This window comes from Platalea leucorodia, assembly GCF_965183815.1.
Source record: "Platalea leucorodia genome assembly, chromosome: 1".
Lineage (NCBI taxonomy): Eukaryota > Metazoa > Chordata > Aves > Pelecaniformes > Threskiornithidae > Platalea > Platalea leucorodia.
The window spans coordinates 151,310,826-151,324,438 of record NC_138823.1 but is presented as its reverse complement, the minus strand read 5'-3'; the positions used below and the strand labels follow the sequence as shown (position 1 = coordinate 151,324,438).

Sequence of the window (13,613 nt, the reverse complement as noted above, 5' to 3'; positions counted from 1 at the left end):
CGCAGGGATGGTTTAGATTTCCTTGATCCTAACAAATGTTTACTCAACCATCTTGAAAGATAGTACATGACATGGCTCCAAGTTTCCAAAGTAATTTGTTGAAGTAGTTAAAAGTCTCTGTCCACTATTTCAATGGCAGACTTAAATTTCCCATCTAAATTAAGCCTTAGTGACAAAAATAACCAAATGCCATCTTCTTTCCAGCTCCCTTATACAGGAAAAAAGCACACTGAAAAAAAACCTGTTTCAAATAGATCCTTCCCTGCAGTATTACTGTTTAGCAATGTTATTCTCTGCTGTCCTGCATCTGACTGGGATGGAGTTAATTTTCTTCATAGCAGCCCATATTGTGCTATGTTTCGGATCTGTGACCAAAACAGTGTTGATAACACACCAATGTTTTAGCTATTGCTGAGCAGTGCTTACACAACATTAAGGGTTTCTCCCTTTCTCTCTCTGCCCCCCCCGCCCCCCCCCCCCCCCCCCCCCCCCCCCCCCCCCAGCAAATAGGTTGTGGGTGGACAAAAGGCAGGGAGAGAATGCAGCTGGGACAGCTGATCCAAACCGACCACAGGGCTATTCCATACCATATCATGTCATGCTTCATAGTAAAACTGGGGGGCAGCTTTCCAGGGGTTGCCACTGCTCAGGGACTGGCTGGGCATCGGTCGGCTGGTGGCAAGTGACTGCTTTTGCATCACTCCCTGCCCACCCCCGCTTTTACTTATTAAGCTGTCCTTATCTCAACCCACGAGTTTTCTCACTTTTGCCCTTCCCTTTCTCTCCCCCATCCTATTGGGGGAGAGTGAGCGAGCAGCTGTGTGGTGCTTAGCTGCCTACTGGGGTTAACCCACAACATCTGCTTAAGTACTTGTATACTTGATTTTTTTTTCCCCAAAAAATAATGGTATTTAGCACAAGTCTTCATCAACTTCTGGCATTTCTCCAGTTCAAAGCAGCACTTTGTGTTCTAATTCCCTACATTAAAAGTTTTCTTTTCTGGAGCGTGTTGACATCCAAGAGTACCGTGGTCTCCAGCAGGACATCACTTCGCATGTCCTACACAACTCCAAAGCTTTGAGACTCATAGCAAACTATCAATAGTGACTTTCGAAGTACTTCTTTTTAAGCTGACCAGTCACCCATCTTAAAGTAATCTCATTTAAAAGGCCTTAAAATAATTTTTGCATATAAGATTCTTGTTACAAGGTGTTAACAGTCTTGCTGCAAATTAGGATATAACATTTATTGCTTTCCCATATTACCAAAGCCTGATACTTTATCAAAGAAAAAAACCCAAAAAACTGAGATAATTTCTTTCTAAAAGGTCCATGCTCACTATTACCAGTTTTCTTCTCATGTGTTTGTAAAAAGGTAAATTCATCATTTTTTCTACTTAGATATTGTTCAATACTCAAAGTGCCTCTACAATTACTGAGTTGAGACCACCTACAATTCCGTTTCTCACATTCCTTAAAGATAGTTATGTTGATTATTTTCCAACTAACCACATAACTGGATTGTTTTCCAGTTTTCCACATTAATTGCTTATGAGTTCTGCAAAATAACTGCTAGTGGTTCAAGAATTGTTTTAGCTACTAATTACTGCACAGTACATTTCTTCAAGTCTGACAGCTTTATCACATACCTGTCCTGGCTCACCTAATTTACTTACTTACTTATTTTTCAGTTTACTTTGGCATGTGCTCTTATGCCCTAATTTCAATTTAAGCTATGCATCTGGTTAAGAAATCTGAAGAAACCAAGGCACCGCATATTTTAGCCTCTCCACTTCCATCTTCTTCACTACGTATTGCACCTATACTTTGATTCACTTTTTTTTTTTAATATCAAATATCTGACTTAAGTCCCCCAAGTGTTACTATTCAAAACTGGTTACAAACAACACTGTCACGTGAAATCATCTGAAACAGCAGACAGGACAATATGACATGTAACACTTGGCACAAAGGTAAAAGTATCCAACTGAGTACGTGACCACCTAGCAGTAGCTGGGTTTTTTTAATCTCTTTATTACTGATAGTAGGAAAAAAATGACCTATGAACTGTGTAAAGCTATATTTTCTGCATTAAGATATATGTCAATTATGTGTCAATGTACACAGTAAGAATAACACTATGCGTCAAGGTCATAGGAGTGGCTGCACTGCACCGTTTCCTTAAACACACGTTCCACAGCAGTGGCTCAGTCATTTGACTTGGTCGGTACAGGTTGGTAATGTCTTGTAATTGGATTTGAAAAACTAATGTAAAGAAACAAGAACCCCAAACAGAGTCCAAATGGGGTATCAGTCTAGACCGCACTTCTAAGAGTCATCCTGCAAGTTACCGCCCAAAAGCCTCCACTGCAGGCTTGAGCCAGCATGCAAGCACTCTTCAAAAGACCAAAGTAAACCGGGTTAGGTAAGATTAATATCCCACACAGTTGTGTCAGGCAGGGCTGCCTGCAAAAGGACTTGAACCAATACGGTTCCTTTGAGTAACACATTCCAAACAGCTGACATGCATCCAGTTTCCCTGTATTACCACAACAGGATAGGTTTCATGCAGTTAGTTATAAAATATGGATGGCAATTCTACTGGATTTCCCATTATGTAAAAATAGCCCAAATTCAGTCTGAGCCCTCTACATCATCTTAAAAACTGGGTGCAACAAACAAGGCAGAGTTCCTTTTTCACTGTGTAGAGCTCAGTGAACTTGGTGACTCAAACTGTGGAACAGTCTCAAATAGTTTAACTCTGTTACCCAATTCATAACAGTTTCCACATAACAAAAATATTTTTATAAAAATTTGTTGAAATTTATATCCTTTGTAAATTTCAACATAACTTTGCCAGTAAGAAAATAGTTATGAGGATAGCTATTCATCTGAGAGAATTTCAAAAGCACTGGTACTTTAAGCTAGACTGAACATACTCAACTGTTAAATGGCAAATCTCATGTAAAATCTCATTAGGTTTGGCCTAATCTCTCTCCCCTCTTCTCTTTTCCGGCTAAGGCCAAGCATCGGGGTTTTTTTAAATACTTTTAATTCCTAGAAAAAACAACCTGTGTAAGAAAACCGGATTTTAAGCTATACATTTTGCCCTTTCACAGGGAACAAAGCACACATGTACTCACCTGCTTTTCTGCATGATCTGCAGGCCAGCCTTGAACATGCTTTATAAGATTTTCATTGAAGTGTGCTGCTAGCGTAGGTGTTAATGAACAAGTGGGTCGTACAGATGTATTCTGCGGTGCAGGTGTTGAATTTGATGCACTAGTGCTAGAGGTATGATTTGGACCTGGTGATGGGCTTCTTTGACTACTAGAAGAAAGAATTAAAAAAAAAAAAAAAAGTGAGCATTTAGAAACATATGTAAACCTGCAGAGAAATAAACACTTAAAATTCATTGCTTCCAGCCACAAAAGTACATAAAGTATTTAAACCACAAGTAAATACTTCTGGTAAACCAAACCTGTGCCACTTTTCCTCAAACCTCCTACTTGTATGGGAACTGTTTGAGTGCTACAATGTAACAGTTGTTTTTTTTTTTTTTGGTTGGTTAGGTTTTTTTGGTTCTTTAACTTTGATAGCCTCTCAAGAGATGTAAGCTGTGTCTACATCAGGGAATATACACATCTATGTTCTTCCTTCAAATAGCTGCAAACTAAAGATTTTCAATAATGATGTATCAGATGGAGTCAGGCAGGTTTATTCAATAGAATATTGGCAAGTATCACAATAATCATTAAGTACAAAGCTTGATGTCCTGAACTAAAAATACAGCCATACGGGCTTTGAGGAGTATAACCATTTACTAATGCCAAAACATAAATACCTAGGTGACTTTGTGATACTGTACATCCTCACTTAAAGCACTCAAGAGAACAGAAGTATCACAGGAGCAGTATGTTTGTAGCTACCAGCTTGACTGCTTTACTGGAACATATTCATGCTGCCTTTTTTTCTGGCTGGTGTGTTAACCTGTTGCTGGAGAACAGATGCATGGAGACACATTGGGCTGATATGTGTACTGTGAGACAAATCAAAAACTCTGTGCCTTGGACAAAGCCTTTGACTGTCCTCTTTCAGATCTCCATATGCAAGCAAACACAATGTTTACATTATCTGAATACTACAACAATACACAGCCTTTCCAATTCTACTTTGCAACTATAATTCTTGGTCAAAAAGTTTTCTAACCGTTACTAGAAAACTCTCATGTTGATCTTGGCGTAGCAGTCTTTTGCCATCCACAGTGCTCAAGATTGTGGTCTCTACAAAGTATTCTAGCCATTGCTTTAAGCAATGTTTTTGTTTTGTTTTGTTTTGTTTTTTTTAACTGCATTCCTCTAATAATTACCCTATCACTCCACTTTACAAGACATTTTTCCTCTCTACCTCATGATGCTCCTCATGTATGGGAGGGGCCTTCTTAAGAATCCCATCTCTTTCTAAAGGCCTATTCCTGCTGCAATGACCAATAAAGGTGGGTCCCGCTTAGGTAAATCTTCCGTAAACTGATATGACTGACTAATCCACAAGGACTCTCTACGCTCTCTACAACTACCTGAAAGGAGGCTGTAGTGAGGTGGGGGTCGGTCTCTTCTCCCAAGTAACAAGTGCTACAATGAGAGGAAATGGCCTCGAGTTGTGCCAGGGGAAATTTAGATTAGATATTAGGAAAAACTTCTTCACGGAGAGAGTGGTTAGGCATTGGAACAGACTGCCCAGGGAAGTGGTGCAATCACAGTCCCTGGAAGTGTTCAAAAAACGTGTGGATGTGGCGCTTAGGGACATGGTTTAGAGGTGGACCAGGCAGTTAGGTTAACGGTTGGACTCGATGATCTCGGAGGTCCTTTCCAACCTTAACGATTTTATGACTCTTGCACTCCCAATTTGCAAATACTCATCCTCCGCTTCACACCTGGATGCTAAGCTCTCTAGGTTAAGAAGTAGGTTTTTTTGTTTCACTTGTATCACTTCTCTCAATAAAGCTATGATATACATCCTGAACACCTAACATCAAGCCCAACAAGCTACAGAAGTTCCCCCAAAATATGTAAAAATCACTGACGCTTAGATTTACTTTCCATGTGTCCTGAAGCCCAGGTATCAGGGCCAGCATGAACACTACACTCTCATATTCTATGGAGCCAACCACACCTGACAACTGCCAGAGCTGCAGCTACACAGTTCTGCTACGTGTAAGAGTTCGTCGCTGTTCTTCAGCTTCTGTATTATCAGCAATAGACAACTCCACTGCGACTTTCACCAGCATCAAAATTGCCATTTGGTATGTCACTTGTACCAAATGAAGGATCAGAATGTTGGGGTTTCTTTCCTCCTTGCAAGCACTGCTGTCCAGGTGATCTGATCTTCTAGGAAACCAGAACCTGGGCTGGGAAGGGTACATAACCCATGGTGGGGAAGCTTAGAGGCTGACATTTCAGCACATGCCCTTTTCTACTCCCCCATCCCTTGCAAAAATAAGGCCTCTACACTCTTTCTTCCCTTTCCAGCATTTGTTCAATCACTCCCACTGCCCCGCCCCCTCCCTCCCCCCTCAAGGGTCTCTGTTCTTCTATTTTGTTAAGAAGAGGTGGGAGCAGCGCTAGTTATCCATGAAAACATGGACAAGGACAGGTCAGGATGAAAACAGTCTGCTCTGTTCTCTCCACTCTTGTACGGGAAGACAAAGGAAGCAGTAATCTTGAGCAGTACAAAACAGCATCACTAGCACCATAACAGTGATGGTACCTCACAGCTACCATGTTCTTTGGCACTACATATACTGAGAAATAGTAGTACTATTTGTGTAAGTACCTAGCCATTACTCATAAGATTATGTTTACAATCACTCTCCACTGGCAGCAGCTTTTCAACACAGGCCATAATTTCAGTCTATTTCTTAAAACTCTCTTACTACTTGCCTACAAGTGATATGAAGTAATATGAAGAAAAAACAAATTTGAGAGGAATCTTAATTCATCAGCTAACCTACCCCCTTGAGGACCAAAAACATCCTAACGTAATGCAACTGTCTTGACAGTCCCATGCCCAGACGTTTATCTGAATCACACACACTTGCAAAGAATTACAGCAGGTTTCCAAACAGCCAACAAATCAGGTACAGTACACTGCTCTGCAGCATCAAAGACTTTAACCTCATTCCTTTCAGTACCCCCAAACTTGTTTAAAAGCTTAGAATATAAAAAAAAAAAATCACGCAGAAAGATTTTGGCAGGCAGGTTTGTTAGATTTGTATACAATATAAATTTCCCCTAATTTCAGGCAGCAGAAGTTGCAAAAGGGAATATATGATGTAACTGTGGGGGGGAGTTAAGGAACAGGCGGGTTGCCCCTCTACAAGGCAAGGGGACCTAGAGACAAGGGACACGAAAAAGGCCAGGATAGTCGGCAACTTGTTTTTGCCTGGGTTTTTATGGATATGGTCTGCCCTCAGGCCTCCCACATGCCCAAGCACATCAGCAGAGTCAGTGCGAGTAAAGTGTTACCTACAGCAGAGGAAGAAATTAAGGAGCAGTTAAACTAACCGGACATATGTCCATGCAACCAGATGGTATGCACCCAAGGGTAATCAGGGAGCTGGCCAGTATAACTCAGATGCTGCATCACCTTGAAGCAGCATGGTGAGCAGGCAAGTTTCCTGATGATGGGGGGTGAGGGGGAAAAACAAACATTAAAGCCATCTTCAAGAAGCACAAGGACAACAACCTGGGGAACTACAGGCCATTTGACCTTAGTCTCTGGGGAAGTTATGGAGCAAGTCTTCCTGGAAGGGGTTCCAGCTACATGAAAGACTAAAAGGCAAAAAAAAGAGCCAGCATAGGACTACCAAGGGGAAATTACGCCTGACCAACCTCACTGACTTCTATGATGAGATGACTGGCTCAGAGGACAAGGGAAAAGCAGCGATGTTGTTTACCTTGACTTCAGCAAGGCCTGTGACATCATCTCCCATAGTATTGTTATAGCCAAACTGTTCACTTATCCAGTCCATATTCATGCGTAAGGTGGGTGGAAAACTGAATGAACTGCTGGCCTCAAAGGTTGCAGTCAGCAGTACAAAGACCAATCGAAAGCCAGTGACTAGTGCTGTCCTTCACTGATTAACACTGGAGCCAATACCGTTTAACGCTTTTATTAAAAACCTAGACAGTGGCACATAGTGCACCTTCAGCGAGTTTGCAGATGACACCTACTTGGGGGGAGCAGTCAATACACTGGAGGGTAGGTTGTTATTCAGAAGGACCTGAATGGGCAGACAGGAACCAAGTTCAAAAAAGGCAAATGAAAAGTCCCACACCTGGAACAGAATAACCCCATGCCACAATACTGGAACAACGCCATGGAACAGCACAGGCTGAGTGGGTAGAAAGCAGCTTTGCAGAAAAGGACCTGAGGATCCTGGTGGACAAGCTAAATGCGAGTCAGCAATGTATCCCTGTGGTAAAGCAGGCCAAGCACATGCTGGTCTGTGTTAGCAAGAGCCTGGTTGAAGAAAGCAATTCCTCCCCTGTCTTCAGAGCTTGAGATCCACAGTACCTGGAGCACTGTGTAGCGGGAAGCCCAAAACCAGACAGAATTAAACTGCAACACCAAAGGAATCAGGCAGAGGATGACACAGATGACTAGGGGGCTGAAGCACGTGCCATGTCAGGAGAGGCTAAAAGAACTGGGTTTATTCAGTCTGGAAAAGAGGTGGCTGACAGAAGGGGACTGAAGGATCTTCTTACTGTTTTTAACTACCTATGGGGAGAGCAGACAGCCAGACTCTTTTCAGAGGTGCACAGTGGACAAAAGGCAGAGACACAAGTTGCAACAAGGGACAATTCTAATTAGACATAAGGAAAAAACATTTCACCATAAGAGTAGTCAAACATTAGAGGAAGATGCTCAGAGAGATTCAGAAAAATCACCTAAACAATGCCCTTAGCAATTCAAACTTGCTGGTCCTACTTTGAGTTGGGACTTGGACTAGATCACAACTAGAAGTCCGCTCCAATTATTCTAAATTATTCTATGTTTCTATGTATTCGTACAGCATCAGCATACTGATGGTGCAGTGAAAAGCTACATTTATTAACTAAGTAGAACTGAAGCATCACCTTCAATGCTTATTTACTGCATAGTTCTAATAGGATCAAAGTTCCCCTGTGAACTGCCTCCTCTCCATTTATCAGCCTGGCTTCTGACTCCTACTCCATCAGTAAAAATCACCCTAACATATCAGAAACATTTCAGGAAAATAAATAAAATCTGTTGGTTTCTCAAAAATAAAGTTGTATCTTAATTATGAATAAAACATAGTGTCACAAAATATCCTCGCACTGCTGTGTTAGCAGCAGGGGGAGCTACAAATGCAGCAATGATAGTTCCAAACTACTGCTATATTTTTAAATGCTTCAATAAAGCCAAATACCTGCCTTTGCTGCTGGATGAGTTAAAGACTGACTATGCCACAGGTAACGGAATGCTTCCAGAGAGGCAAAAACTTCTGTACAAGAGTATGAAAACAGGATGGTTCTGAATACACTACTAAGAACTATAAAATCTTACAACCTACCAAAAAAAAAAAAAAAAAAAAAAAAAAAAAAAAAAAAGGGATGAAACACCTCCCTCTCCAGCAGTTTTGCATTTTCTAAGGTAAAGGAAAAATATTCCCAGTCCTTTCTGGAAATCAAGTGAAACTAACAACCTGATGAAACTATTAATTATGGAAGCACTTATTTAGTCCCATTTTTATAGCAGCCATAATTTATGGCATGTCTTTGGAATCATCTCTTATAAAAAGACTCACTGTATGCCTGCATTGCATTAATTTCCTAACTTACATAACTGAAATTTTACAACTGTTAAGTGACCAATAGCTATTCACCTATTTCTTAGACAGTGCTTCTTCCCAAACAAGTTAAAAATAATTTTAGCTCCGTTCGCTTAAAACTTTTAGTAATACTAAAAGCAAAGGAAATGTAGTTGTGATTAAATTCTGCACAATCAATCTGTATTTAAGCTGTAGAAAAATGCAACCTTAATTCATAGAGCCTCTTTTTGGACCACCCGTCCACAGTTCAGGTTGCTAAGTTGTTGTTCATTCCTATAAAAAAGTAAAGGGAGTTAGCCCCAAGAGCAGTCCCCAATCTGACTGACTGCTTTCACCTACAAAGGAATAATCTGTTCTGCATCAGAAATACCGCCCAGACACAGGAAATCTTTCACAGATGAGTAAATCTACATCTGAGCTGGTCCCACTTCGTGGACGAGGGGAAGGCTGTGGATGTTGTCTACCTAGACTTTAGTAAAGCCTTTGACACCATTTCCCACAGCATTCTCCTGGAGAAACTGGCTGCTCATGGCTTGAACAGGCGTACTCTTTGCTGGGTGTAAAACGGGCTGGACGGCCGGGCCCAAAGAGTTGTGGTGAATGGAGTTAAATCCAGTCAGTGGCCAGTCACAAGTGGTGTTCCCCAGGGCTCAGTACCGGGACCAGTTCTGTTCAATATCTTTATCGATGATCTGGACGAGGGGATCGAGTGCACCCTCAGTAAGTTTGCAGACGACACCAAGATGGGCAGGAGCGTTGATCTGCTGGAGGGTAGGAAAGCCCTACAGAGGGATCTGGACAGGCTGGATTGATGCGCCGAAGCCAGTTATGTGAGGTTCAACAAGGCTGCACTTGGGTCACAACAACCCCATGCAACGCTACAGGCTTGGGGAGGAGTGGCTGGAGAGCTGCCTGGCAGAAAAGGACCTGGCTTGGTTGGTTGACTGTTGGTTGACAGTCGGCTGAATGTGAGCTGGCAGTGTGCCCAGGTGGCCAAGGCGGCCAATAGCATCCTGGCTTGTATCAGAAATAGTGTGGCCTACAGGACCACGGAGGTGACAGTGCCCCTGTACTTGGCACTAGTGAGGCCGCACCTCGAGTACTGTGTTCAGTTTTGGGCCCCTCACTACAAGAAAGACATTGAGGTGCTGGAGCGTGTCCAAAGAAGGGCAATGAGGCAGATGAAGGGTCTGGAGCACAAGTCTGGTGAGGAGCGGCTGAGGGAGCTGGGGTTGTTTGGCCTGGAAAAAAGGAGGCTGAGGGGAGACGTTATTGCTCTCTACAACTACCCGAAAGGAGGTTGTGGCGAGGTGGGGGTTGGTCTCCCAAGTATCAAGCAATAGAAGAGGAGGAAAAGGCCTCAAGTTGCTTCAGGGGAGGTTTAGATTGGATATTAGGAAAAACTTCTTCACCGAAAGGGTAGTCAGGCATTCGAAGAGGCTGCCCAGGGAAGTGGTTGAGTCCCCATCCCTGGAGGTATTTAACAGATGGGGAGATGTGGTGCTTAGGGACATGGTTTAGTGGTGAGCTTGGCAGTGCTAGGTTAACGGTTGGACTTGATGATGTTAAAGGCCTTTTCCAACCTTAACGATTCTATGATTCTATGATTTTCATTCATCTCCCCTGCACTGAACAGAAGAAAATACCAGTCGCACAGGTTTTTCCAAATCACCTGTTCCTTAATCTTTCATTTTTTTCACATGAGACACTTCTGAAAGCAACAGAAACGCACAAACTTGTGATGCACCATATACCACTGTCACAAATGTGTAATAATTTTGAGAGATACAGGATACTAAATAATACTAATATTGTCACAATATCTTTGATACTAGGCTGTGCACTCTATTTGTGCACTGCCTCCTGCACCTCCTCCTCAAATACCGGACAGTGCTACTACCGGACAGTGCTACCCCCATGGCCCCTCCGCTTCAGTGGTAGTTGATAGGACAAACTCAGCTTCCCTTCTCCAGCAAAATGCTGATGCCAAGCAGACCAACGGTTTGCAGAGGGCCAGTATACCCCTAAAGGGAAGTCAAGGTGGGTAAGGGTTACGCCAGAGTAGGAAGTCCTATAACCCAAAAGGCGATGGTGGACACCACAGTCAGGTATGGATCAGCAGGCCAAATGCCCACCAGTATCGCTTCACACAGAGTCCAGGCCATAGTGAATGTTTCCAAGAATAAGACCATCTTCCTTAGCAAGATTTCCTATGGGGAAAGGGTGATCAGCAAAGGACAAATGGGTCCGTGACTGAGAGCTACTCCCCAAAACCTCACTGCTCCTTATAAAAAGGCCTAGTCCCCTTATTAAAAAGGTTTAGCTGGTTGCCAAGTATAATTTTATTTTCGGTAGTGTAATTCACAAAGATTTAAACAGCACCATCCATAATTACTAGACACTGGAGCTGCTACACTATGTCTTTATTCTACCCATACAGAAGAACGAGTTGTAGGTTAGGCATCTGCCAAAGATTAGAATCAAGTGTCTGTAAGATAGACAACATTAAAGACTCAAAATCTGACTTGCTTCTGTTTGTACCCTGAAAGTGATCAATATCACAGTGTCTCCAGTAAAGCCAATCACTGGGACAGGAACACCAAGCAAACAAAAACCCCACCCCTCAAAAAAAACCAAACACAAAACAGTGCCCCTCTCCCCACAAAAACCAACACAGATTTGAAAATCTAACAACAAGTTAGCGCATTGATAACACGTAATCAAAGGTCCCCTTTATTATAAATCCCAGAAGGGCAGATAAAAAGACCTCACTATTTTATGATCTGGAAAGCGCCACCACGTAGCTTCAGGTACGCTGACAAAGAAAGTGTGTTGGTTTTTTGGTTGGTTGGTTGTGGTTGGTTTTTTTGGTTTGTTTTTTTTTTTGGTTGGTTGGTTGGTTGTTTTGGGTTTTTTTTGGTTTTGGGTTTTTTTTGGGTTTTTGTTTTGTTTTGTTTTGTTTTTTAATATCATACCACACACCTTATTCAACCACTCTAAAAATCTAGTGTTTAAGAAATGCAACCCTTTGTAGATTTACAGGAATCCATTGTAATGACGCACTTTTTCAGAAGTCAACCTGCAGTCTCCTCCTGCCACAGGTTCCAGGTCATGACTCCATGACAGAAGGATCTTATGGCAAATCTTTGGTTACAGCCCCTGGAACCAATATGATAAAGTGCACAGCATCCTACACAATGAAAAGCCCATCTTCCCAGAAGAAAAATTTCAGACAAGATACAGATTCTAAACCCACCTTGAAAATCCATGCCTAAATGTTCCTATCATGCAACATCTGAATAGGCTGCAATGGTGACATAAAAGTCTGGCCAAGGAAAAGCATTTGTGAAACTTACTTCCTTTTTTAATGTTTTTCATTAAAGCAGCAAAATTGCCTGATTCACAAAAGTTCTTACTAATTTAAAAATCAAATCACACTACAGCAAGACACCACAAACATCTAACACAGAAAATCACAGAGAGTTAAAGCATTTAATCCCCTAACCGCAGAGAAAGAAACAAAAACTCCAAATTCAGAAATCACAATACAAGAAATCACTTGTAAAATTGGCTCCACAGTGACAGGGCAGAAATATTAACTCTATTTTACTTCTGTGAATGGAACTCTAGTAGTGGTCCTAAAATGGAGAATCTACCACATTAGCTCTGTAACAGAGATATCTGCATCGTTTCAGTGGCAGAAGAGTTAAATCATATGTTCAATAAATAGGCCAAAGAAGAATCCACGAATTGCAACACATACAACATACACTGGATCCAGAGCAAAAACAGAGGACAGCACAGAGAAGTATTTTAACATACCTTGAGCGCTGAAGACTTCGTGGAGAGGCAGGTTCATGACCTGCCTGCTTGTCAGCTATTACCGGCTGCTGAGGTGCTGCCTGTGAAGCTGGTCCTTGTTTAACACCTGGAGTAGCAACCTGGAAAGTTCAAAACTTCATTAGATTTCCTCCACAGTAAATATCAAGTGCAAGAACCAGAGGAAAGCACAGAAATTAAAAGTTACAAGACCAGTGGGATTTTTTGATACAAGGTCTTTTGTTGACACAATTTTTATACTCTTCACAAGGTGTTTTTTAAAAAAAAAAAATCATCTCTAGTTCCACAGCTGCGATAGCTTTTTTTTACTAAAATAGAAGGAGTACTTAATAAACATAACAGAAGCAAATTTAGATCCGACTTGTCAAAATATTGCAAATTTATTAGGTAGACTAGTTCAACCCAATTTCGTTTTTGACCATATCTTCCATGTGAGCACTAAGCTCATTTTCAACGTCAGAAGAATTGTTCAATATCCAAATAAACATTTTCACTTAAAAAATTAAAAGTTCCCTACTTGAAAATACATTACACAGTGTCAAGAGCAGAATTAGGTCATAAGGGTATTATAACATCTCTATCATACATGAAAAAAAAAAATCTAAAGCACATTTATCCATCTGCTACTCCCCCTTTTTAACTGTTCTGTCAGTTCTAAACCAATGAATAAGAGAGTCACTAGTAGCTTTTTTCCTTTTAATTTGTAGTACACATTCACATTTAAGATATTAATACACCAGCAGTAAGATACAGTCTTTTTTCTGTGAATTCCTAACTACAACAGGATGAAAAGTTTGGGAATATACTAGTGTCTACGTTACAGTAAATGGAGTTCACGATTTTTTTTTCCCCCCATACTCTGCATACCCCTGTCCCTTTTAAAGTACGTACAAGAGAGGAAGCAGCTCCAAAATTTATCC

The 13,613-nt window shown here is 41.5% G+C and overlaps 1 protein-coding gene across 4 annotated transcripts in view; it reads right to left on the bottom strand.

The window, feature by feature from the left end:
- WAC (WW domain containing adaptor with coiled-coil) overlaps window positions 1–13,613 on the bottom strand; it is a 65,069-nt gene that overhangs the window by 4,058 nt on the left and 47,398 nt on the right. For 3 of the 4 annotated variants that reach the window (XM_082322337.1, XM_082322338.1, XM_082322335.1), the window contains 2 exons: window positions 12,676–12,794; window positions 3,143–3,329 (listed from right to left, as the gene is read on the bottom strand). In XM_082322337.1, coding sequence (XP_082178463.1) covers window positions 3,143–3,329; window positions 12,676–12,794 — 306 coding nt within the window. The remainder of the gene's footprint in view (window positions 1–3,142; window positions 3,330–12,675; window positions 12,795–13,613) is intronic. The other variant, XM_082322336.1, reaches the window with a different exon arrangement.